The sequence below is a fragment of the Marmota flaviventris genome, chromosome 9 (assembly GCF_047511675.1).
Source record: "Marmota flaviventris isolate mMarFla1 chromosome 9, mMarFla1.hap1, whole genome shotgun sequence".
NCBI classification, from domain to species: Eukaryota; Metazoa; Chordata; class Mammalia; order Rodentia; family Sciuridae; genus Marmota; species Marmota flaviventris.
This window is the reverse complement of record NC_092506.1, coordinates 41,065,908-41,093,850: the sequence shown is the minus strand read 5'-3', so window position 1 is coordinate 41,093,850 and position 27,943 is coordinate 41,065,908. Positions and strand designations below refer to the sequence as shown.

General features: G+C 35.3%; 2 protein-coding genes across 4 annotated transcripts in view; one reads left to right on the top strand and one right to left on the bottom strand.

Annotated features, from left to right (window-relative positions):
• The window catches only part of Svip (small VCP interacting protein), a 66,440-nt gene that overhangs the window by 9,891 nt on the left and 28,606 nt on the right, over positions 1 to 27,943 (bottom strand). The gene's annotated exons all lie outside the window — the stretch shown is intronic.
• Gas2 (growth arrest specific 2) overlaps positions 1 to 27,943 on the top strand; it is a 116,036-nt gene that overhangs the window by 70,343 nt on the left and 17,750 nt on the right. The window contains exon 7 of one of the 2 annotated variants that reach the window (XM_071616330.1): positions 6,845 to 6,898. The exons of the other annotated variant lie outside the window; for it this stretch is intronic. Within the exon in view, the coding sequence (XP_071472431.1) occupies positions 6,845 to 6,898 (54 nt within the window). The remainder of the gene's footprint in view (positions 1 to 6,844; positions 6,899 to 27,943) is intronic. 2 annotated transcript variants of the gene reach the window in all.

Sequence of the window (27,943 nt, the reverse complement as noted above, 5' to 3'; positions counted from 1 at the left end):
TTTCCCTTATTGTCAGTATAGTGTTGTTGAGACTTCTTTTACCAATTGTAAATATTTTTAAAGTATATAAGTATTATCTCAAAACATTTTCATAGCACACCTCTACATTTGGTATAGATTCTATATTTAAACCACGTGAGATTCTATACTTATACTTTCTTAGCTTAACAAATGTGACTATTTGAAGGGCCTAAAGAAAATACAATAAATAATTTAAATGGAAATCAGCAAAGGGATGTGCAGTGCTGTGGAGTTAACTTCTTTGCACTACTTTTAAATTAAATCATCACAGATCAACAGAAAGTTCATACACATTGTTGTTGACTCTGTGTATTATTTTTTTTACCTTACCATAAAATTCCTTCAGGATTATGCCGGTGTGGTAAAAATAAGCTTACTCTATCACACCAAGTAAGAAAGGCGTCAGAGCTCTGTTGCCATAGCAACTGAACCTTACAGGTCTTCTGGGACTGGCTCTAAGGGAAGGTCCAGTGTTAGTGATATTCTGTTGTCTTCTGCTCTTATGACACATATTGATTTACTGTGGGTAAAAAGTAGCCTGTTTCAAATTGTTGATGAATAATAGTCTGTTCTATAAAAATGCAAAGGAGTTTCAAATAAATAGCATGGAGATTAAAGCCTCCATTTATGTTAGTGGAAACATTACAGAAGCAGCCATTACTTAGAAGCTGAAAGTTAAAAATTAAAAAAAAAAAAAAAAAAAAAAAAAAAAAAAAAATATATATATATATATATATATATATATATATATTCTTCTTCTAATTTGAAAATTTATGAGAGCATCGTTATGGCTTAAAACTAGATATTTGTGTCTAAGAAAATAATGTAAGGGGTTGGGGTTGTGGCTCAGAGGTAGAGCGCTCGCCTCTCACGTGTGAGACCTGGGTTCAATCCTCAGCACCACATAAAAATAAATAAATGAAATAAAGATAAAAAAGAAAATAATGTGACTGTGTTTGCTTCTTGTATATTTAAGATCTCAGATAACATTTATAGTGTTCTGATCCACGGTGAGAGAAGCATGGCCTCCACCAACACGTGAGTGTTTCCAGACTCGGTCCCTAGTCTGGACTAGTTCAGAAAAAGGAATCAATAGTATGTAAACTAGATTTAAATGCTTTTTAAAAACTCTTCTTTGAAAGGTGTTTTTGCTTCATCAAAGAAACTTTCATTTGTCATTTATTCATGTTTGCTGAGGCTGGGCTAATGACATGGATGTAATTTACACTTTGGCAAAACATCCCTCTAAGGACTTTGCAAATGTTGGTAAATCCTCTTAACCCCTTCTCTCTGAGAAAGGCCAGCATTATAGAGAAATGCAAACTAAACACACAATGACTAGCCCCTGCTGAATGGAATTCAGGTCATGGAGTGGTATTTTTAGGAGAGTTATCCTTTGAGGTTGAAAACCTTCAACTATAGAAAAATTTAAACCAAAATCTATCCAAGATTACAGCCTGGCACTGTATTTACTTGATGTTACTTTCAAAAGCAAAAAAAAAAAAAAAAAAAAAAAAGAAATTTTGTATTATTAGAAAAATGATGAAAGAAAAGCTTATTTATCTAGGCAGATCTCTATATGCTTAAGGTTGATAATAATTCATTTCTTTTCCTTCCATTGGCTTAAGATACATTTCTGTAAATATTACATTTATAAATGTCTCATTTATAAGTAAAGGAGAGCTCAAAACCAAAAATATTCTTCCCTGAAAATTTGCCCATCTTGGCCATGTAACAATAAGTAGACTTTTAAATTTGTTGCTACCTTCATGGAGCCTAATAAGTAATCTTCCTCATCTCTGTTTCCACTAGCTAGGTCTACCATGCCTCTAAGTTGTGCAATGCTCAGGTAACTATACTTTATCTTAAATGGGCATTTTTCTTTTAGTAGCCACAAATCAAAACTATTTAAACTTGACAAAACATTGGAAAATGAAATGACTTCACTGAGAAAATGCACAGTTGCTGTGGTCTGCATTCCTAACTTCTCCATAATATAGCATCCCTGCCATTAATATAAACTTTTTACATACATGTGTATGTTTACACAATGATGTGGGTCTTTGTGTATCTTTATATCTGCAAATATGTGAGTGTAGTCAAAATGAATTAGAGAGTTGAGTTATTTCAATAATTTAGCATCTTAATTGATTTAAAGTAGATGTCAGATTGATTTTTCAGTGTTTGAAATTTAAATCTCTCTCTCTATAAATATATGTATATATATATATATATATGAGATAAAGTCTTTAGCTAAAGTAAAAAACACATATAGATATATTTAATTCCACAAAATATATCATATGTATGCATATATTGCAGGGACTATATTTATATACATACAAATATAAAAAATACTAAAAATATTTATGTATGATTTAGCCCTCACTGCAGGCTGTGTACCAGTGCTTGTCTAAGTGCTGTTCTTGGATTCTTTTATTTATACCTCACAACTCTTCAACATGGACACTATTACTGGCACTATTATTATACTCATGTTAAGAATGAAGAAACTGGGCTGGGGTTGTGGCTCAGAGGTAAAGAGATTGCCTTTCACGTGTGAGGCGCTGATTTCGATCATCAGCATCACATAAAAATTAATGAACAAAATAAAGATATTGTGTCCACCTATAACTAAAATAATTTAAAAAAGAATGAAGAAACTAATTGTTAGAGATTAATTACTTTTCAAAATCACACAACTTGTAGGTGTTGAAGGCTTTATCTAAATGGAATGTATGTGATTTAAGAGATGCATTTAAAAAATGTTTTTATTTGTGCATTATGATTATTTTTGACCACATTTCAGAGTATATGGTCTTTTGGCATAACATTTTATGAGTAGTACTGCTCGATCTTTTAACCTTCATTAGTAATTGACCATCATTTGATGTGTAGCTCCTGTTTTGCTTAGTTGCCTCTGTGCTTGGGAAATACATGGGATTTAATAGCCAATTCCCATTAGAGATTCAGAAGAGAGTATCCAGAAAATAAAGAGTCTTGCAAAACAGCAACAACAACCAAAAAAAAATAAAAATAAAAAAATCAATAAGAATGTTTTTCACATATTTAAGAAATCTGATTTTCTTTTCATCTGTTGACCATATTTGAAAAATCATAAAGAAGCAAAAATTTATTCTAGGAATGAAAAAAACCCTAAAGAATATGTTCAATTTGCTGCAATTATCAATTTCCATTTACAATTGCCTTTTGCTCCAAAAAGATTAAATCATCTTAATTTAACTATACATATGGAAGAAATTTTTTGAGGAAAGCAGGTGAATTTGCCTTCTGTACCTTTTCATGCTTTTATTAAAGGGTCTAAATTAAAATTATGAGTAAGTTGTTTTCTATAACAACTAGTGTTATTGAATGCACGTTCCCTCAAACTGGCTTCCTAATAATTTTTAAAGAAAATATTTTCTTTATTATTTTAAATCTTGTTACCTGATAACAGTGAAGATATCTTATTTTACATGGTATTTAAAGGGTATTCACTTATATATTTAGTTTCACTATAGCTCTTTGAGAAAAATCAACATGAGTATTAATTTATGTATCTTGCTGATAAGGGAGCTGCAGCTAATAGAGATCTTCTAGTAATTTTCCTGAGGTAATCCAGTTAGTAAGTGGTTAATCCAGACTAAATGCTATTTCAAAATTTTTGTATCTGAGTTTCATATATTTTAAAGTGCACACAATAAAATTACCCTTTGAAGTTTTCCTTAAACTTAGCATAGACAAAAATACTTTGTGGTTCACTATGCCTTAAATTTAAAGGTATTTGCTTTAAACTATAAAATAGATATTATGTAATAATGTGAAATTAGAAAAGTTTACAAGAATTTTCTTTCTTTTGTAGCCTTCCTAACAAAAATATTTGTTTGTTTATAGATTCTATGCTGATATAAATGTGAATTTTTTTTTGCAAAAGGAAATGAAATAATTATGCATAATGTGTTGTGTTCTTAAATTATTGATGAGTCTTCTAGGAGCCAAAGGATAAACTTGTGAAATATCTGTCATTATAAATTGTGTATAGTTCTCTCATGGGCTCAAGTTGCATAAACAGGATGCAACCAGATTCCTTGAGAATATACTTTGCAAATGTGGCCATTTTGAGTTTGTATTGAACATAACTGGAGCTATGTGGTAGAAATGCTGCCACTGTGACACTGATAATACTAAATTAGGACTCGTTTATTTAATGCTTCTTTTCATAAAATTATTAAGATTCTGCATGACTTGATCATTTTAGACCATGCCTTTCATTTCCCTTAATACTTGAATTTTTGAATTTCAGCTCCTCAGTTAAATTTGTAATGGGCCTGGATCCAGTAGATACCTATTCACCCAAAATACCTAGCCTTTCATTGCGGTTCACTGGAATGCTGTGTTCCATTTTTACTAGTACTAATTTTAAGGATGAATATGTTTATAATTTCATTAATAATTAATATCCCATTAGTATTAATTTAAACTTGGTCATATGTTATATTGAAATTTATAGTCTCCCATTTCCTGCCATCTTGTTAGAAGCACATTGAGATCTTGAGGAATTCTTTATGTAGATTGTGGGAGGAACAAAATGTGATAATTTGGATTGAATCTTACGCTATCTCATTCAATTTTCTTCAAATGAACTTCCTGATGTTATTGGAAAACAAAACTAAAAAAAAAAAAAACTCAAAAAGCTATTAAGCAGTATTTTTCCACTTTTTCTAGTAGAACAATCACAAGAAATCACAGTCAGAGCATTACTTGTCTCCTAATTGCAGTTTTATTTTACACTGTAGCAACTCATGCCAGCTTCTAGTCCTCTGGCACCACATTCACATCTTCTCCCTCCAATACTGTTGCCAAACATTGAAAGATGCCTTTTATTCAGCCCAGTGTTGTTCAATTTAGTTTGTGTTATAGACAAAATTCAGGTAACTATTATTCCATTAAATATTGTATTAGAGACATCACCTGTGAAGGGCTTCCCTTTGTGTTGTTTTTAAGCCAACCCACCAATGATTTCTTTCCTTTCCTAGTGACTCACACCTTGGATAACAGTCTCTTTCACTCTGAACATTATCACTTGTCATAATTTTTCTGTATTTGCAGAATATCATACAATATGGGTTACAGAGATAGTTGGGTAGTCTTTCTGAGACCTCATAAAGCAGATAAAAGGAAAAACTGATTGCAAATTATGCATCAAGCATGAGGTCTCCAAGAATCCCAATCCCAAATGCAGCACCCATACAAAGAGCAGCATATTAATTCGTCATCATCTACCAATGTATTAGTCATGATGCCATTACCTAATCTAGGACTGTTATTTGTTAGTCATAGACTTCCTGGGTTATTAGAAAATTATAGAAACTTACAAGCTACACATTTTTGCTCATATCACATTGCCTGCCCTCTTAGAAGGACTAAATCTTAGGTGGGCTTTAGGTTTGCACAAGGAAAATGTTAGACCACAGTGTGCATGTCACAAAACTCTCACAGTGTTTATGAAACACCTTTGAATTTCTTACAATTTCACTAAAAACCTACAGCTAACATGACGAGTACCAGTGATATTTTTTAATTAAGTGTATGTGTTCTCAAGAGATAGTCACCTTAGATTTTCTGTTTATCTCCTGCATTTCTTCAACATTTTGTAACAACAACAAAATTCTTCAAGGAGTACTACAGATAAACCTGAATTTCAATCAACATCTTGGCAACAAAGATTGAGGAGACCCTTCCCTCATGCCTACCATCCATAGATTTGATGGATAATGTATTTACCTACATCCACTAAAGGAAAGATGAAGATAAAATATTATGAGAATAAAAGGGAAGATGGCCTTAATTAAATACATAAACAAGGTCTGGAGCTATAGCTCAGTGGTAGAGTGCCTGCCTCACACATGTGAGGCACTGGGCTCGATCCTCAGAACCACATAAAAATAAATATACTATGTCTATCTACAACTAAAAAAAATAAATAAAAATACATGAACAAAAATCACAGCCATGATCATATCTAATCATGGGAAAGGAAAAAAAAATCTTTCCCAAAGATGACTTTACTTTGTCACCCTAATGCTTAGTCAGGGAATCTGGGATATGTACTTTGAATTCTTACTGAAAGTTCCTTAACAAATCAACTTTCAGATAAATTGATGTTCTCCTTGTAACCACTGAGCAATCAGGATGCTGCATCATTACATTTTTAATGAAAACAGAACGAAATGGTAGAGTAGAAAGTGTTCTCCTTTCCCACACAACTTACTGAAGGCAAATATAATGGTAGCCTCTTGTGAAGAAAAGCAAGAGGCTAATGTTAGTGAACAGAGTGAGTACCACAGGAGTCAGAACAAGATGGCAGGATTTTGCACCAAAGCAGGAAGCTTCACACTGAAAGACTTCATTTACTTAAAAAATTTCCCTAGACTTTATTATACATTCTCTGGACTCTGGTACAGTTCATCTGTGCAACTGAGACACAGACTTGTTGACTGTTTCCCAGACAAAATTATTTTCTTACTTACATATTTTGTATTGGAAAAGGAGAAAAAGTTTCCAAAAAGTGATAGTTTTAATGTTTGTGTTTCTAAATGATAACAGTCAACACAGTCTTTAATTCTCAAATTATAGGTATATGCAATAACACTTTCCTACTATAAGATACTGAAAGATATATAGATTTAGTTATTTCATTGAAGATAGTTTTCTTAATCTTGTCACAAAAGAACCCAGTTTGCATTTTTAGGTGATATTCAAGTGCCTTTCTTAATGAAGATGGAGAGCATTTTATGAACTTCGTATCTTCTTGTTTTAGTAGGGTCTTCATGGTTGTGCCTATGTCTCCACAGCCAAAGCAAAGCAGACATTTAAGGTAATTACTTAGATAATTAAGGGGAAACCTCTCCTCTTTGCTTTCACTGTGAAGCTGAAGCGTTGGTCTCCAATCAAATGATGGGAGTTGAGCACTCCAAGTGAATATTTTACTCCTTTTCTTTTTTTGTTTCTTTCAGTGAGGTACTAAGAATTGTTTCCCTTGTTTTCCATATATTTGTAAAAATTGTAATCTGGGTTTGATCATAGGTAAGTAGAAAGCAGTAACCTAGTTGTTTTTGAACTTTTTCGTAGTATAATTCTCATGCTTCAGTGCATGCCTTCATAGCTCTTAACATTAAAATTGTTTTAAAATATAAACCTGGATTTAGCTTCCATATGCAGTATTATCTTTGTCTTCTTTCAAATACTTTAAATAACACATTTATGGAATAAAAATTAAGTACCATTTAATTGTAGAAAATTTTCATTCTACTACTACTTCATAGATTGCCCTTTGTGGTTTAACATATATGGAAGCTCATGGTCCCTTGCCAGATTTCTGCTCCTGACACCATACCTAACCTCTAGTGGTGTTCTAACTAACATGTGTGATTTATTACTTCAGTGTGATAAAGCTTAAAGAGAAGAGGACTTAGATAGGACTTGATTTTGAGGTCATGAGTTTACCAGTGCACATAAGAGGATGGATTCATTTTTAGGTTTTAATAATTATGATCCAGAAAGAACAACTTACTTGAGAAAGTTTTGTATATGACATACACATATATAAGGTGAATTTTAGAGAAACTCCAAGTTGTAAATTTTGTTCTTACATGATGAATGTATCATGGAATTTTATTATTACAATTAGATTTCTGAAAGAGTACAGTAAAACACATTATTTATCTATCATATGTGTATCTATCATATGTGCCTTTATTTGTCCACTATCTACATGTGTGGGTGCCATGTGAAAGAGCTATTAGCAATCTCGAGGATGCAGTTGCTCTGTAGGTCAGATACTAATTATTATGAAAATTCAATATGGTTAAATTGGTTATCCCAGTTAATAGTTGGCTAACAGAGGAACAAGATGAGTTCTTGAAAAGTCACTTTGAAAATTTCTTCAATGAACCTGAAAATACATGATAGATACTAGCAGTGCATGAAGGAGGTGGGTGGCAGAAACACCAGGCAAAACTTTCCTTGGACCTGTAGAAAGATGGTCCCTAAAAACTTGGGAAGAAAATTGCTACTGAATGAACCTATCTGTGGAGCTACTTTGTGACTATCTCCACCCACATTCATCACCACAGTTGATTGAACCACTTTTTGGGGCTGGTGCTAACTTTCCCTTTTCACTACTCAGGTGTCACTTTGTTAAAGCAGATGCTGCCCAACAGGTTTTCTTTGTTCCCAAAATACTAATAATTATGTTCTTTTCACTAGTTAAAATTTTTTTAAATATTCAGAAGTATCTTTTTAAAGATTTCTTAATTTGTTTTAATTAGTATAACTATACATGACAGTAGAACACATTTATGACTTTGATACATCATACATAGATGGGATATAATTTCATTTTTCTGAGTGTACATATTGCAGAATCCTATTGGTCATTACATACAGTAATAATGTCTGTTTTATTCTACTCTCTTTCCTATCTCCATATCCCCTTGCCTACCTTCCCATTACCTCCCTTTACCTAATCTAAGGTAACACTATTCTTCCCTAGTGCCATCCACCTTATCCAGAATTAGCATCTGCATATCACAGAAAACATTTGGCCTTTGGTTTTATGGGATTGGCTTATTTCGCTTAGCATGATATTTTCCAACTCCAACCTTTACTGGAAAATGTCATAATTTCACTCTTCTTTAAAGCTGAGTAATATTCCATTGAGTATATATAGCACATTTTCTTTAACCATTCATCTACTGAGGAACAATTAAGTTGGTTCCATAGTCTAGCTATTGTAAATTGAGCTACTATAAACATTGATGTGACTGCATCACAATAGTATGCTGATTTTAAGTCCTTTGGGTATAAAACAAGGAGTGAGATAGCTGGGTCAAATAGTGGCTCCATTATCAGTTTTCTGAGGAATCTTCATACTGCTTTCCAGAGTGGTTGCACCAATTTGCAGTCCCACCAGCAATGTATGAGTGTACCTTTTTCACCACATCCTCGCCAACATTTATTGATAAGTGTCTTTTAAAGGGGCATATTTACTGAATTGAGAGATAAGAAGTGGTTATCTGAAAACTCTAGAAATGATTCTTCTAATTTTAGGATGAGTCTTTAAAAATCACAGTATCCTCATGGATGTTACATGAGAGGCTGCAAGGGAGCTGGCATGTTAGTTCTTCAGGGGCAGTTCATGTCCTCCTGTGGGAAGGCTGAACACTGTACAGAGTTCTCTTCCATGCTTTTCTCTTCCTTACCTCTCCCCCCAGAGAAGATGAGGAAGAAGAGAGGGTGTTTGGCCAAATCAGAGAGTGTCATTCCCTTCAGGATGACTTGGATTTCTTTCAGTGGAAATAGAGTTGTAAGGTGAGAGCAAAGGTATTGTTTTAATTGAAATTAAATGCACTAAAATCAAGAGCAAGTCTTGCTTCTTGTATTTCTCATAGACCCCGGAATGTCCAAAGAATGAGTTCAGAGCTATGTCAGTTGTCACTTTTCTTGTCCTATAGCAATAACAAGGGCCTTCAGTAGATTCACCCCTTTCAGGGTCACCTCTCCTTCTATCCTGGAACTCAGGAAGTTCTGGGAGAATACTAAGAGCTTCTTAAACCATGGAACAGGGGTAAAACAGGGTTTTAAAGGCCTTGTCACACCTTTGAGCTGAGGGTTGAAATAACTGAAGGTTCACAGTGCTACACAGGCCAACCTCCTCCTAGAGGCTGCAGAGTGCTGCTTGCGGTCCTAATCCTCTTGCATTACTCCCTGGAGGAAGCTCAGCTCTCTGGCTTTTTCAACTTTTGTTGGAATGCTTGCCAAGTCTTCATTTCTGAATCTCATAATGCACATCTGTGCCTAGTTTTCAGTTTTCCCTGCCTCGTTTCAAGCCCCTTTCCATGGAGGGCACTTACACTCTCCTCATCTTTGCTTCTCAGGTCTAATGCCACACCTCAGCCTTCATCCCTCCTGCATAGACCACACTCAACCTGGCCACATCTGTGTAGGACTAAAATTGACCATTCCTCTTGGAGCTGGTTTGTGATAGAATGTCATTCTCTCTGAAGCAAGATTACTTTTCTACCTGCTTTCGTTTGCATTGCTGAGATCAGTTCCTTTCACTTGGCCATCATTTCAAAATGACACTTCTTGTTCCTGCTCCCATGGCAAATTATTTAAAACATTGAAAACATTTATTTTAACCATTTGGATTCCAGCCATTTACATATAACCAGAGGCTAGTGAGGGAGGTGTTCATGTACTAAAAATGCTTTCACTCATTATGTGCTGCCTGGGTATTCTCAGTTTAACACAGTAAAATTCCTTTTTCATTTTGTGAGATTTTACACTTAGTCACCTCCAAACCTATGTACTGTGCCACAGGCATTTCTCCAAAACAAATCAATACCTTTTCAAATATATGTGTTAGAGTCACATTATCTTCAACCATGTTCTGGTGTTTTAAAATTAAGGAAATTCAAAAAAGACATCTTTTGATTAAAATATATTTAGTGTGTCATTTTCAACAGGACACTTTTACCATATTTTATTTATTTGCTTGTTTATTGCATAGTAGGGATTAAACTTAGGGATATTCTGTCACTGAGAAACATCCCCAGCCGTTTTTTTTTTTAAATGCATTTATTTATTTATTTATTTTTGAGACAGAGTCTTGTTAAATTGCTGGCCTTAAACTTGCAATCCTTTGGCCACAACGTCCTGAATTCCTGGGATGACTGGCATGCACTACCACACCTTCCATATTTTAAAAGAACAATTCCTAGATATCTTTTTTTTAAGCATTTGAAGATTTAGCTAAGAGTGCTTGGACTAGTACTTAAAATGGTACCTGGTATATTGCCTTTAAGAATAACTGTCTTGTTGAGGGAGACATCAACTTAATGTTACCACCACAGAAGTATATTTCATTAATCTTTCATGAGATGTATTTCTTGGGTTGTATTTAGGGTTGGAATTTCCAGGAGAGGCTTCCCTATTATAAGGTTTTTCTATTAATCTGGACTTTAAGTGTCAAGGAAAGTCATTAGAAAAAAGTAAAGACCAGATGAGACTCTAAGAAGCAGACGTTAGTAAGCAGAGAAGTGTTCCAATCAGAATCAGAAAGTTACCAGCATCCACAAAGGCCTACAAACACCAGTGAAGTGGTGATGGGGTAACAGAGATAGAAGAAGACATTTCCAAAACTGCCCAAAGCACAGCTAGCACAGAGGATCCTGTGGGGCTTGGGCCATGAGAGGCTGGTGTGGAAAGTGAGAGAGAGAGGCCAGGCAGACACACACAGCCTGTTCATGAAGGTCTTCCTGTGTTACGAGAATGTGGACTTTCCTCTGAGGACAAAAAAAGAGATTCTAAAAAATTTCTTAGAATGGGAAAGATGTGAGTAAATCTGAGTGATTTTCAATCATTTGGTTTGTGCAGAGAATGAATCAAAAGGGTGTAAAATTGGAGGAATACCATCCAACCACATTGGACTTGGGTGTGGGACTCAGCCTGGAGGGCTACTTGATAAATTTCTAGACATATATATTATGACCTATTGAGTAAGGCTTTCTATGTTGATGTATAGTTATTTAAAATTGAAATAGTAAGTTCATCTTTGCTCCTTAAACAGTAACTGAAAAGCAACATGTTGACTTTGGCTTGTTCTGCAATATGCCTGGCACAGAGGAATTGGCTAGGTTTCAATAGGTCATAATTTCCACTTGTTAATAAGGGGTTTCTATGGTGAGAATTTTACATAGAATAAAAGTGTAGGCTACTCATAGAAAACTAAAAGAGAATAACGGGAAACAGTGTTTTTATATTTATAACTAGTGTTTTTTTAAATCTCTGGGTAATATCAATTGACAAGAGTCAAATAAATTAATGTAAAGGCACATACCTCTGTTCCTATCAACAACTTTTTCGAAATTTGTTACCCAAATCTCTCATTCTCCAGATGTTGCCCAGATTCTCATTTCCAGGTTTGCCTGGTGATTTAGTACATGTTTCATTTAGCATAGCAGGGTTGTAAAAAATAGAGTACTCCACCCGCAGTAAGCTTTGCAGTAAGACCAAAGCATTTATAATAAAACTGATCCTTGGTCCAGAAATCCTCCCTAGAGTATTCTTTGGCCATTTGCAAATTTTTTTACATATATAACCAGAAAGCAGAGATTCCAGATGTGTGACTGAATTCAGAGCTTTGGGCACAAGATAACACAATGTATTCTTCTACTATTAAGTCTGCAAGTTAGCAACAACAGATATTAAGCACTTACTATGTGCGCCTAACTATGGTGTCATGGATAAAGTTGTGAACAAAACAGTCTTTTTTTTCATATTCTGGGAGTGGGGAGACAAGATAAACACATAGATCAAGCATCAGATAAAAAAAAAGTCCAGATAAAATTATTTTAAACTTTGAGCGATATGGCTTCTATTATAACTACTTAATTCTATTGTTTTAACTATAATAAGTAATACATTACTAAGTTTGCATTTCAATAACGCTTTATTTATAAATACAGGGTATGGATCAGATTTTTCTTATGGATCATAGTTTGTTGACCCCTGACATAGATTATTAAATAAGTTCATCATAAGTAATGATATGAAAGATGAGCTGTTTTCTGTTACTAATAACACAATACCAGAGATAGGGTAAGAAAAGAGACTTATTTTCACTGATGACTCTGGAGATTCAAAGTTGAGGGTCACATCTGGTGATGGCTTTCTTGCTAATGAAGTTCCAAGGCAACACAAAGTATCACATGGAGACAGGGAAACCATGTGTGTGTCCTCTGGTCTCTCTCTTTTCTTATAAAGCCACCAGTGTTTAATTTAGTGACTTGTCTAGTATTGATCACCTCCTCAAAACTCTCCCTCTGAGTATCACAGTCATATTAAGTTTCCACCCTCATAATACCTTATGATGGGAACTGAATTCCATTATGAATTTCATTTGAGACAAACCATATTCAAACCATAGCAAGGAGAAAAATAGTTGGGGACAATTTTTATTGGCCTTGATTATAAAGCCAAAAACTTATATTTTAAACTTTAGACAACAATTGAAGATATTGAACAATAGCATAATGAAATTGAGGTTTAAGGCAATTAAATTGGCAGAGGTTTGTAAATAGAATTATAGGTTAGTGTGGAAAGAAACTAAACACAAAACTGTCAATTAGGATGCTATTACAATTGATCATATGATATAATCACTAATTAAGATGGTAGCAAAGAGAATTAAAATTGTATAAAAAATGATAACATTCCTAACCTGAAAGTCCCAAAGCTGAAATGCTCTGAAATTCAAACTTTTTGAGCATTAGATTTTTGAATTTTCAAATTTTTAAATACATAGTTTCAATTGGTACAGACTTTGCAAATATTACAAAATCCAAAAAACTCTGAAATCTGAAATACTTATCATCCCTAGCATTTCAAAGAAGAGATACACATACTGTACTATTTTGAGGATAGATTTGATTGCATAGTAAGAAAATAGAAGAGGCAAAGTTAAAACTAGAATTTTGAAAATTATGATTTCTAAATAGACATTACTACTCCCCTAGCAGAAAAAAAAGAAAAGTAGTTAAGGAAAGAAAAATGAGTTTCTGAGGTAAAGTGACTCTGCTACCAATTTGCGGCATAACCTCGATAAAGTTGTTTAAAATATCTGTGACTCATCTATAATGTGAACTATAGGAGTCATATTTAGAGGAAGGATTATTCATTCACTCAGCAGATATTACACAAATTCTTTTCTAGCTTCTGGGACCTACATGGTCATAAGACATGATTCTAGCCTTTAAGAAGTAGGCTTTATAGCAGAAATTGATTCATCCCAAGTAAGCAAATATACAAGGTAGTGTGGTGTTCTGAAAATGTTAAGAGGAAATATTTGAAGAAATATTGAGTAATGGGGTGCAGGAGAGGTAACTTCAGGTAAAAAAAAAAACTGTAAAGGATGATCTTTTTAAGTAGGTGATATTTGAAAGGAAACTTAAATGCTGAGAAATGGTGTGTCTTAAGAAGTTCAGGAAAAGCAATTTAGAGGTGACAAGAAGGTCAAGTTCAGAGCTTGGATTATTTGAGGAGAAATGCAGAAGATTATATTTGAGCAGTTCTGGGAAATACAACCCATTTATGTATGCATGCCTACAATGTCCTGTGGGCAGAAATTATATAGATTTAAAAGGACACCTGCACTCCAGTGTCCTGCATTCCTTATTTAATCCTGCTGATAGACTTTTCTCAGTTTGCTCAGTAGAGGAAGATCTTAAAAGTGAGGATTTTAAGTTGTGTGTGTGTGTGTGTGTGTGCATGTTTGTTCTTTGAAATGCATTCTCAGAAAATTCCTTAACATGGGGAATAAGAAAAACTACTGGGGAGGCAGCTTCTGTTGAAGAGGAGAAATATATTTATTTATTTCTGTAAATGAGTAGATTAGAAACGGAAGGGAACAAGAAGTGTTCTGTTGAGAGGAATGACTTGCATATTTTAGTTTGGTCTGTTCATTCTTACATAAACTAGGGCAAAACAATGATCCCATTAAGTGTTATCTTCTTTTCACTTCAGTTTTTCCCTTTTGGATTAAAAAAGGAAAAGACTAGAATCAGGGAATACTTTGATTGTGGGGTGTGGGTTTAAATTCTTTCTCTTCACCCACAAGAAATTTTTGAAAAAATGGAATTTGGTTCTCCACGAATCCTTTCTCTGGCTCATTTTGTGCTTGTTCTCCAGCATGGCAAGTGACTGGGAGACAGTAGAGAATGGATGAGAATCTGGGGACCGGACTGTGGTAGCCACTGCACCTGTGTCTGAGGTCCCTGCCTTGGCCTAGCCATGGTGAACTTCTCTTTTCTCCACCCATTGTGCGTTTTCTTGCTGGAGGGCCTGTGGAAAGAGCTCCTCTATTTGCAATGTGCCTTCCCTCTCGGCCCAGTGTCTAACATCTCATTTTAATTTTACACCTGTCACTCCTAATGTCCTGTCTTCCAATAAACCTTCCTTCTCCCTTGAGTTGGGACACTGATTAGATTTGTGTGTTAAGGGATGCTCATCCCAAGCACCCTGCACTTCTCATGCAAGACATTCATGTTGCCATTTATCTTTGATGCGTTTTCTTTCTTCACTGCTAAGGACATTAACTCATTAAGTCCCAAGTTTTCAATCCTGTGTTTATAATGAAATTGACACAGGTGCATTAAAATATGTTGGAAATCCTAATCTAGACCTTACATATGTATTATTATTTAAATATTAATATCATTATATTATGATAATTGGAAATATTGAGAAATAGGAACAATTTTAAGCACACATAATCTATATTTTCTTATTATTATATAATCATATTATATGTTGTACAGTATTTAGATTTTTATAGTAATAAATAAGACAACATGAGTTTAAGAGACAACTTATACAGGAATCGCTACTATTCTCTCCCCAGTGCAATGTACTTTCCACTACATTGCCTGATACATGCACTGAGTTGCTTCATATGTATTTGTCAAGTGAATATTAATTGGAAATAATGTATAATTTTTGAAATTTGAGGAACTCTGAAAACAAAGATGAAGAACAGTAATTTCAGCAATTAGGGGTAGGATTGGCTGAAATACAAATAAATGAAGCAGCAGTGGCTTAGAGAGGATAACAGTCCTCTCTTCTGAATGTCCAGGGTATCTTGATGACTTTGCTTCTTGGAGTCCTCGAGGACTGAGCTCCTCTGACATCGATAGTAGTGGCCCTCAGACACATCTTATCCAGGTGGCTCCCTGTCTCAGGCAGAAAAGATGGAGGGAAGGATGAGAAGCACATGTGTTCCTTCAGGACAGTTCCTGGAAGCTGTCCCTTGAATGTCCTGCATAGATCTTATTAACTGTGACTTAAGCATGTGGCTACATCTAGTTTCAGGAAAGACTAAGAAGGTAGTTTTTATACTGGGCATCTATGTGCCCAGCTAAAATTTCTGCTGCTCTGGAAGAAGAGAAGAGACACTGGGAGCTAAGTCCTGATCACTCTGAATGGCAATCTGGAAGGTCACCACACATTAGTTGAACCTTGGACTTAAGACTTTATTTCTATGATTATTAATAAATTTAAAGAACAAAAGTTTCTGATATTAAAACAATATGGTTGTGTGTGTGTGCACGCGCACGTGTGTGTATGCACAAACATGCATGCCCATGTACCAGGGATTGATTTTAGGGCTCTTGGTTACTGAGTTACATCCCCAGCCCTTTTTATTTTATTCGGAGGCAGTGTCTTGCTAAATTTCTGAAGGCTTCACTGAGTTCCTGAGTTTGGTCTTGAACTTGAGATCACCCTTCTTCAGCCTCCAGAGTCTCTGAGATTATAGACATGCACCACCAGACCTTGTTGAAACAATATATTGCAAAGTGCTTTTAAGTTTTGTTGTTTTGGGAAATCCATACAGGAGACATACAAGTCAAGATTGATTCTAACAAGGAATAACGTGTTTTTATGATGAAATGGATTAACTTGCAAGCTGCTTGATACTCTTATACTCAAGATTAGATTCAATCTATGTCTGTTCATCTATGTCTTGACCTTTCAAAGAGTGTGGTGAATGAATAAGTATAGTTGAGAAATAAGAAATAGTCACAGTACCTTATATTTATTTAATGCCTCATCATTTTCAAAGCATTCTAAATTAGAACGTTTGACCTTGTTATATCCCCCTAAAACTAGATAGATTTACAGATGAGAAGCAGAGAGATAAACAGATCAGGCTAAAGACAAACAACCTATAGGTGATGGAGTTAAGACTGATCCATTTTTCATGTTATGTTAATCCAATTTCTTCCTCCTGTCCCAAAGACATGTCAGTGCCCAGTGAGGGGATAAGCGTAGGTATGGTTGAGAAGCAGTGCATCTCCTACTTGCTTCTCTGGTAAAGGAAGCAATTTAGGCAGGGAGCATATGTTATGGTATTTACATAGATGACTCATATTCTTAATCATAGTTCTTAGAGGAATTGCAAATGGAGTCTTGCTTAATTATTGCAGCAAAACCAGAAGTGCAGAGTGGCAGAGTATATTGTATCTTGACTAACCAGGGACAGCTACCATAAACTGAAGACATCCTGTGGCCTACATTCTAGTGTCACTAAGCAACCAAGAGCAGATTGCTTTGTGTTCTGAGTGGTTCACTGAGGTGGGGGCGTCTCCTAGAAGGTCCTTCAGAACAAGGCCTCATGGAGAGCTGGATTAAATGAAACTCAAGAATGGTATGGCTGCTTTCACAGAATATTTCCTGGCACATGTCCCCGCCCCTGCTACTGCAGCAGGTCATGTATGAGTGCAGCTGCTACTCAGTCTGATTCAAAATTTTTCATTCACAGTTTTAATTAAATTTTCTAGCAAGTACCATCTATCATTTCTCTTTTGTAATTTTTCTCTCTCAGAGACATTTGGTGCTCATTACCTCCTGCATGGCTATAGTGCCTTTGTTTCTATAGGAACAGATTAGTAACCCTTTAACAACTTGTAGATTTACACTGGGAACCTAATAGAAAGCAAATCTTAACAGTTGTTCTTTGTGCTTTGAGCTAAAGATATGTAAGTAACAAACCTTGATGTTTATTATTTAACTCAAGGCAATATAGTGTAAAAATATAATATCAGCTGGAATTATTTTTCTAGTCATCTAACAAGGTAGTTATTCCTTCAGGTTAAACATATACCTTTGTCATGTGCTTGTAGAAATACTCATAGGTTAAATTCAGTATCTCAGTACGATGGAACTAATACATTTATTAATGTCAAGGATGAATGGGCTCACCAAAACAGACTTTAGGACAGATTAATATAATTTTTATACTAATGATCTGAACTTCTGCATGGCCTACATATGTTATTGATTAATTAAACTAGGAATTAATTTATTTAATGAATAAATTTTGCTAGAAAATTTCTTTATAATATAAGATGGGCCCCTGGTACTGTTTTTGTCACTTAGAGTGAGTTATACATCTGCTGGGAGAATGAATTCCTTCATTGGAAAGTGATTTATAACATCTATGACGTATTTGTCTTGATAATTAGAGAGGTCACCTAACCCATACTGCACATAGTAGCCTCTTAGTAAAGAATGATTATCATCATTGTTGTTATTGTCCTCACCCCCTTATTTTTTTGAAACATGGTGTTTAAATAAAAAATAAGTTAGAAGGAATCCTTAATTGCCAGCCACTTGGGGAGCACTATTTGAGGGCTCCACAAAGTTAACACACAGCTGGTCTGGGATTCTAGTCTCCATTACAAATAAGTCAACTTGGGGACATCTTATCATTTCAGGGGTCTTTGATGTCAACAGCAAAATAGAAAGCTTTGAACTGATGATGTCAATGTCCTTTCAGGCTCAGACAGTCCTCACCACCCACCAACCTACCCAGCTTGGCCATACCCAGTGTTATCTGGCAAATCACTGACTTGAGAACCTAAGTTTTCTTATCAATAAAATGAATATAGAAATAACTGTTTCCCAAATACCTGTAAGTAAAGAGCAATATATATATATATATATATATATATATATATATATATATATATATATATATATATATATATATATAGTAGCGATTTCTTACCCTGTAAGCAGCAGCTGATCCCTGTAAAGAGTTCATTCAGCCCTTACCCACAAATTTGCTAAGTTCCTTCCCATCCTAGCCACTCACTGTGTATGCTCCAAAGTCCACACCTCACATCATTACTGAGGGAAAAGAAAAGAAAAAAAAAGGCAAAAACAACAACAACAAAATCCCCACAGCACTCAGAAATCACATCCTTATAGTCTGTAGAGAAGAGAAAGTCAACTGTGCAAAGCATAGGTGCCCTGTCACCTCCTCGTTTTCTGTTCAGCCCGGGAGACTCTCCTTCCTCCCTTCTCTGGTTCACTCTGACACATCCTCCCATTGGAAACTTCTCTCCCTTACTCCTGACACATTCTCACTGTACCAGAGCTATGCTCAATCAGAAAGGGCCAGATGGCACTGAGTCACCAGCTGCTTAATATTCAAGAACAACAATATATGCAGAACAATGTATGTGCTGATTAAAGGACTTTGCTGGTGTCTTGGGAATCAAGCAATGCCCCAGTCACCTCTGCATCTGCGCTTTGACAATTTGGATAGATTATAAGCTTCTCTGGGTTCTCCTTGTTAAGTATGTCTCCTCCTTTACTTCTGCTGTCACATGCCGCAGTCTGGCTGGGCACAAAATCACGAGCCACCACACACCTTGTAGATTCAAACAGCAATTCTTTATTCCCGAACTCACACTGGCACTCTACAATCACGTTCTGGGGAAATCCACGTTCTCTGCCCAAATCCACCCCCACTGGGCTTCTGTCTCCCAAAAAATACTGTCTGAATCCCGTGAGAACTCAAGGGGAACTCAGGCAGCAGGATACACCCTATTCCCAGCAGGAATAACCTTAAACCTGGAACCACCCTAAACCCGGATAGTCCTAAACTGGGAATGCCCTAAACCGGGAACACCCTAAACCCGGATCCGCCTTGGTCCTTGAGCAAGGTCACCTACATGCAATGTCACTGCAAAATGTCCTATTTCCACGAGTCCTTCCACTAAGCAACATGGGGTACACAGGCAAGGAAATTGTCATACCTACTTGGCTAATGGCTCCCAGCAGTCACATTGGCATTACTTGGCATTTTTTTTTGCTCTGGCTTCTCTGCCATTTAAAGTATTGGGCAATGTGCCATCTTCACCCAAAGAATGGTTGGAAATTCTTCCTAGTTCTGCTCATCAGGATAAGTCTACATGAAAGTGAAATATCTGAAAACCATTGACTACTTTTATGAGGAAAATTGGCATTAAAATTCTAAAACCTGTTAGTACATTCAGGAGTCATGTTCATGATAATACTGAATGAGTTATATAAACTGATCTGGAATTGATTCTGAACATAATGGACCACAGTAATACAAAGCAGACCCGCTGGATGAGTCCTTCAAAGGACTTAGTTTTCCACGGAAAGCTTTGGTTAAAAGCTAAAGCAAACCAAAACACAATGCCCACCATCTTGTGGTTATTTCTTTTCAAAGATACATTCTGCTTCTGAGACAGCCACCTCCAAATAACTTAAAATGTTTCTAATTATATACCATCATTCTGATAAAAGAATAACAAAGCCTGCCTGACTTTCATTTAGGAAAACAGTTCTACATTTACAACAGTTGAGTTAAAAAAAACTGTGAAAAACACCCTTCATCTGAGCTGTTTTCATCCATATAATTTTAAAACGATTGGACCAATAGAAATATTAGTAGAAATTATCAAAGTTGCCTTGGAAATGAGTTATTGAAATAACCAATAAGACTAGCCATGTATCTCATTGCTTAACAGATTACCTGTGTTTATTCATCTGCTTGTTCATGGATACATACTTATCATTCATACAGCAAAAAGTTATCACTTGTTCATTAAGTAGAAGGAACAGTGTTTAGCAAGAGTAATTTAGAATTAGTATTAATAATAAATTGCATGTCAAGCCATATCTTACACATTTTACTGAGGTTCTAAAAGATAATTAGTAATGAGGACAAATTAATAACATCTACCACTAGCTTCTATGACTGTTGGCCTTGTGTGGCAAGGCTGTTCATGGAAATAAACAAAAATCAATTCCTACTTCTGTCATTGAATTCACAAAATCAATCACAAAGGGAGCAGACATAATGGGTAGAGCATTGTCGATTTTGACAAATTGCAAAATTGTACATCCTTTGGTATGAAACATCACACTCATAACCTCCAGAATTGTTTGGTATTTGGGGTTTTATCTTTGAAAACTTATCCAAAAAATGAGACATGCCTGTAATCCCAGCAGTTTGGGATGCTGAGGCAAGATGATTGTAAGTTCAAAGCCAGCTTCTGCGATTTAGTAAGACCTTGTCTCAAAATAAAAAATAAAAAAATAAAAGTGCTGGGGATGTGGCTCAGTGGTTGAGTACCCCTGGGTTCAATCTCCAGTACCCCCCACCCACCCTCAAAAAAAAAAAAAAAAAAAAAAAAAAAAAACACATACAGACTACTCAAAACCTATTATCACACTTGCTACTCTGGATTCTAAACAACATCTGCACATTAAAGCCACCTGGAAAATATTAAGAAAAACATTTCTATAAGAAAGTCTGATTAAATTATCATGGAGCACACCTGATAATCCCAATTTTAACATGCATCCAGTAATAAATTTTGTGATGAATTATTTTTCCTTACAAGCACGAAATAGGCTTCACTTGGTTTTCAACTGATGTAATATATTTATTGAGCATTTTTGTTTTTAGAAGCAGGGGATAGTACTGGGAATTAAACTCATTTGGGCTCTACAACTGGGCTTCACCCTAAATTTCATGGCTGGTCTTGAACTTAAGATCCTACTGCATCTGCCTCCAAAGTAGCTGGGATTACAAGAATATGCTACCATGTCTGACATATTAAGAATTTCTCTATGTTTGATGAGATAGAATAGAAACTAGTAAGACAAAATTATTGATATCAATAAACTAGTAGGCTTAGGACATTCTGAAATGAATGATATAAATCTCAATTCTATATTTCATTATAGTGTGAGACCCTGAAAAATTTGTTCAACAATTCTGATCATTGGCAATTGAGCTACAAAGGGAAAAAGCAAATACCTCACCTCTAAAGTTGTTAAAAACAATGAATGAGAGAAAGTGTTCAATTTGGAGTATCTAATATTATTATTATTGTATTGTGTTACCATAGTTATTCTAAATTTGATAAATCATACAGTTATATATAATACTTCAATTTATGTGCACATACATAGTTTTATCTGCATAATTATTGTGCTTACACACATGTACACAGGTTATTTTCACACAGAAACAAATATTCAAGAGTAAACAGTAGATTTATCTGAAAACAATAGCAGCTTAATAGTTTTGAGCCAGGTAAAATACAGAGAGCATTAGTGAGAATTGTTGAGGGGAAATATGTTTACTTCTTTTGTTCCAATAAAATTAAAAATACCACTATATTTTTTAGTGATAAACTCAAGCACTTATGTGCTTCTGCCACCTACTGTTAAGATTCCATAACTGCATTTTTGCCATGTGACAAGATTTTCAGCTTGGTACCTAGTTAGTCCTTTTGAAACAGATGATAAAAAATGTTGGGATCTATGTATTTGAATGCATAATTATTCTCCTACCTTTTAGACTGTGTAATATATAATAGCTTTTGGATCAAACAGAACGGTTAATGGCTTCTTGCTGTTCATGAGGCTTGCTTTTCTTCATTGTTTCAAGGTGTCTGCATATGAACATATGTGAACATATTGTCAAGTCTCCATTTCAGCAAGGCACTGCTGCTCTACAAGGAAAAGGAATGTAGCCACCACATCTCTGTTTTCACTGTTACTATTCAAGTAGTGAAATTTTATATTAGTATTAATTAATCTTGTGATAGTAAATGTGACAGTAAAAGGAAAGCCAAGAGATAAGAGATGCAAGAAAGTATAGTTGACACTGGGAACATGATTAAAATGTGAGGACTTTTTGGCAAGGTTTTGTATGATTTGATTTCTTCATATGAACAGTCATATGATACAGAATAGGATTCCTCAAATTCAGCAGTATTGACATATTGGAGGAAATATTTCTGTGTTAAGGATTTGCTATGTGTTTTAGGATATTTTGTAGCATCCCTGGTCCTTATCCACTAGATGATAGTATAGCACACATACCCCTTTCCTCCAGTTGTGAGGACTAAAAATGTCTCCAGAAATTGCTAAATGTCTCATGGGCTAAGAACCACGGATACGAAAGCACACTACGATAATTATGTATAAAAAAATAACTTTTGTATTTTTAATTAGTTTAAGGTTTGTAATGACTGGGGACAAATCTTGGACGATGACCAGTGAATTGCTGAGAAGTTCAATCAATCCATTCATTTCTTCGCTCATTCATGTAGTTGGGAGAGGCAGTATCAGTTATTAGTGGTCTGAGTTTGAACCCCAGCAAATTCACTGATACAGCTGAATTCAGCAGATATTCTCAATATCTCTCATTCCTTGCCAATACTCTAGAGGCAGGGAAATCCAAGAACTGACTTTTCCAGTTTTTTGTTGCAGCTGTGTGGGCGTAGGACTGTACTGGCCAACAAGCTCTGAGGTGCGATCTGAAAGGAAGCCATGACAAGCACTACCCTTTCCAAATTCTTCCTACCTTAATCTCTGACATGATGCCTTCAGCTTGTAATGCCCATCTTCTGAGCATGTAATTGAAGGTGAATCACTGCTGCTATATCCTAAATTCTTTGATTAAATAACTTAACATCTCTAAGTTCCATGTTCTTTATGTCAAATGGAGATAATTATTGTATGTTCTCTATAAAACTAGTGGGAAATTAAATGAGATTCTGTACTAAAAGTCCCTAGCATAGTGTTTGCCAATTTGCTCAATAATTATTGGTTATAATTTAGTGTATGGTTTTAATTCCTGCTATGTGCCAGAACTGTGATAGTGACAAGGGGAATAACGGTGGTTTACCTGTTGCTTTTCCAAGTACATTAGAATTAAAATGGAAAATGTTTAATAAAGGTATATAAAATATTTCAATTACTATTTTGATAGAGGAAATTATGGGGTCACACTAAGTGCCATTTTCATTGGTATTGACACTAACTTGATGCAGGAGATTTTAGGGAATCAGTAATCAATAATTAATTAGCTGAAGCAAAGAGTTCATTTGTTGGTAGTATGATGTCCCCTAGACTTACATGAATATATGTAATTTTATTCTATGAAATTAATTAGCAAAAAAGAAATATTTCTACCTCTGAATGCTGACAGACTTGTAAAATAAGAGGAACTTTAGAGTGAATGTTCATTTTATAACACATTAATTATGCCAAAGTGTTTTTTTCTAACTTGACATGATACATAGACACAGCACTCAGAGTTCATTCTGGAAGACCTTATAAAATGATGAAATATTTGGCAAGCCAGTTTTCTTTGTGCATCTTACTTTTCTCCTCTCTTAATTGGGTTACACATATGCTTCCAACTCTTTCTACCTGACATCATGTCAAAGAGGATGTCAGGATGCCCCCCTGCACATCTGTGGTGCATTCTGGGAAGGTAAAAATGTAAATCTGGTTGGGAAATGAGATGAGGTCATAGAAATACTCTAAGAAATGCTCTAACAGGGACACAGCCCCTCACTCTATCATTCCTATTTAGTTTGGACAACTTCAATCACTTCTACAATGGCCTTCTATATCTATTCTTTTCCTTTCTGTCAGTCACTATGATGAGCCTAGAATTAATTGATTTTTTAATGTATAAGTATGCTATTTCTCACCTCTGAGTGTTTAAAAGGCATTGAATTAAATTTATTGACCAGAATTCTTCAAAGGCCCTACAAGGCTTCTGACTGGCTTACTGGGCTCTTTGGATGACAAGGTCCCCTTTGTTTTATTCACCACCATTGCATACACTTTTATACCATCTTCAGTAAAGAGCAACTCACACAAAAGTCTTATCATAACTCAATTCCAATGGCTGGAGAGCTTTTCTTTGCCTGCAGCTACTACCAACTTCCTTTGCTAAAATAACACATTTTTTTAAGGCTTAGCACAAAAAAGATTCATCATTCAGGCAGCCTTCTTGGACTTTAGTACATTGTCAGTTTTCCTTTGAACACATTTGGGTTGCATATAATTGCGTGCAATGGAAAGTCCTTCAATGATGCAGTAACTTGAAATTCATAGATCAGACATTGCTACCATTTATTCACTGACATACTGATCCATTAAGGGAGAAGGCTTTTCTATTGTCTCTTCCACCACCCTTAATGTGTTGTCCTTGTGTTCACATTTTCACATTTATGCTCACAAGATGAACACTGCAAGCTAGAAGCATCACATCTGAGTTTAAGGCAAGAAGAAGACAGCAAGGAGTAGTGCCTGTCATGGCTTCCTTTGAAACTTCTCAGAGCTTGTTGGCCAGTACAGTCCTTATGGCCACCCAGCTACAACAAAAAGTGAATAGGCTGTTTTTCCCTGCCTCTAGAGCAGTGGCAAAAATAGATATAAAGGATTTGAATAGCTGTCACATCTGTGAACCCAAATTGAATTACAAAACACGTTTTTTTTGATCTCTTAGTTTTCTGGACTTATCTTTAATGGCATCAATTACACTTGTACTTACCTGTTCAAGGTGTGTTAACCCAATAGTTTCTAAACCTCCATGAAGGCAGGGAAACATTAGATTTATTCTGTATGATGAGCCCAGTGGTTAATACACTGTTTGTGTGATAGCTATTGCTTAGTAAATATCTTTTGAAGTCATGAATGAAGCATACGAAGACCCTAATTTTAGCTTTATGGAGAGTTCTAGGTTAGACTCCTTGCTTTTAAAAAGTGACTTATTTTTTCTTCTTCAACTCTTCAAAAGAGACAAATTAATTATAAAATTAATTTTTATAATTAATTTTTATAAATTAATTATAAAAATAAATTAATTATAAAATAATTTTTTTAAAAAAATTGCAGGTGAGTGATTCAACAAAGGGACAAACAGCATCTAATTTATATATAAGATGGTATGAAAACCAGGAAGTAGATTTTGAAAAATTTCCTTGTACCATCAGGAAGAACATATTTTATTTGGAAAAAAAGTGATCCTGTTCAGGAAAGTTTGTCCAATGCTATAAAATAGGCATGTATGGGGAAGACAGTTGAAGAGTTATGTTCAGGCCCTCTTTTAAAGAATCTAGAATGTGTGTGTAAAAATGTTCCAGTAAAGGACAAGCTCAGCCTTATAGCAGTGTATACAGAGAATCTGCAAATAATGGCATTATCAATTGAAATTGATTATACAGGAAAGAGAACAGTTTCTGATAATGGGTGACAGGAGTTAGAAAGTATGGAATGGATTTGAGAGAAACTGAAGCATATTGGGTCTGCTAATTGCTTAGCTTTGATTGGTATTTCAGCTTATCTGTCTTATTTTCAGCTTGTTCTTCCCTTCTCTTGCTCCCCCATGTCTGGAGACATCCCTCAAAAATCTTCCTTTATTTCAAATTTCAATTTCCTCTAGCTCATCTCCAAAAACAAACTTTTTAAAATCCTAGGATCTCATAAATCAGGGCTAGAAGAAATTTCAGTGTAAGGAGTTGAAACACTATCCTCATAATATTATGATGTCTCATATGAGGCCAATTAAAGATCAGGATGGGATAGATAACTTATGCATTTACTCAAAGGGGAGGGTAAAACAGAAAAATGCAGGGTATTCCTGTCCCTGAACTCAAGCCTCAGCAATTTTCATCTCTTTTATAGACACTATAAGAATGTTCAATCTACCCTCTCTTGCCTCAAGCCTTGATTTTGCTATGGATGGTCTAAAGGATGTTTATCTAATAGAAACCTAGTCATGACAATCCTTTGCTTAAAGCTTGTCAGTGACCCTCGTTAGCGTGTGCATAAGGAGACATTTGAAGTCATCCTACATATAGCCACTATCTATTTCAGCAGTCCTGCCTCCTGACAAATCTCTCCCAGACCCTCACATTCTTGCTGTGTCAATAGTGACTCAATATGATGTATAGACCCTGCTGCTTTACATTTTTGTCCTCTGCACATCTTTTCCTTGAGCCTGGGATTCCTTTCTACCCTTTCTTTATCTATCAAAATTCGAATTTTCTTTGAAACAGATCATTTCCTTCAAGAAACTTTCACAAGACCCCTGCCTCTCATGACTAGGCTGATGGTATTTCTGGAATGCTTGCATAGAATCCTTTGCAAAACTTTATTATAGTGAGCATGACAAAGGTATATGGGAGATGTTAAAAATGATGTATTAATCAAGAGAAATGTATAAGAAGAGAAAGTTAGTTTTTGTTTCAGAGAATTGAAGAAAATTGTAAACAAAGCAGCTTAAACAAGGATTTCTGAGGAGAAATAAAAATACCAGGGAACATAGATAATGACAAAACTTCTACAAAGTTGAAAAAATTCTAGTAGAAATAGCTGCTCTCAAAATCAAATGTATAGAAAAGGCAGATGGATTGGGCAAAATTAAATCTCTTTCCTGAAGACCTCATAGGGCATGTGAGAGACAGAGAGGAAAGGTGGTAGGTTTGAGATTTAAGAATGAATAGTTGGTGCATAATGTGAAACTGTAGAGCACTAAAAAAGATAAGAGAGGGGAAAAGGCCTTCTTTAAATGGAAACTAGTCAGAGGAAGAGAAGTAAGCACATTAAGTGCTGATGTCATGCTTTAAAGTCCATGACCAGGTAGCTATAGATGGATGGCAAGTCTCAGCCTGCTGATCTCAGTGCCGAGGTCTTCCAGACTGACAATGACTTTTCAGAGCTACTAGGCCAAAGATGGAATATCTACTTCCATAAAATAATATGCAACAATAATGTTATTTATAAAAGGAGAAAACAATAATCTTAGATTAGGGAAACCACTAATGTGAGTAACATGAATTACAAAAGTTTTGTTTTGATTTTGTTACATGAGCAGGCTAGCTACTACTACAAAGGGTCACAAATCACAAAGTAGCAGGAAAGAGCTTTGTGTAGCTTTAAAAGACATTAGAGCAAAGGAAAAGTACATTTAAGAAAGAACAGAATTGGAGAGAGTCCCACCATTGTTGGCTTTTCTTCCCTAGACCTGCACTAAGATGAGGAGATGGCTTCATGCTGCCAGCAGTGGTGACATTTCTAGTAGCAAGTAGGGATGGATCTACATATGAGGCCATTGAGTAGACACACACACATTACCAGAGGTTCAGCCAAATTCAAAGTAAATAATTAGGGAATATAAGATTTGTCAAAGATGAGTGATTGTTGGTGCTTCTTTTACATCATTCTT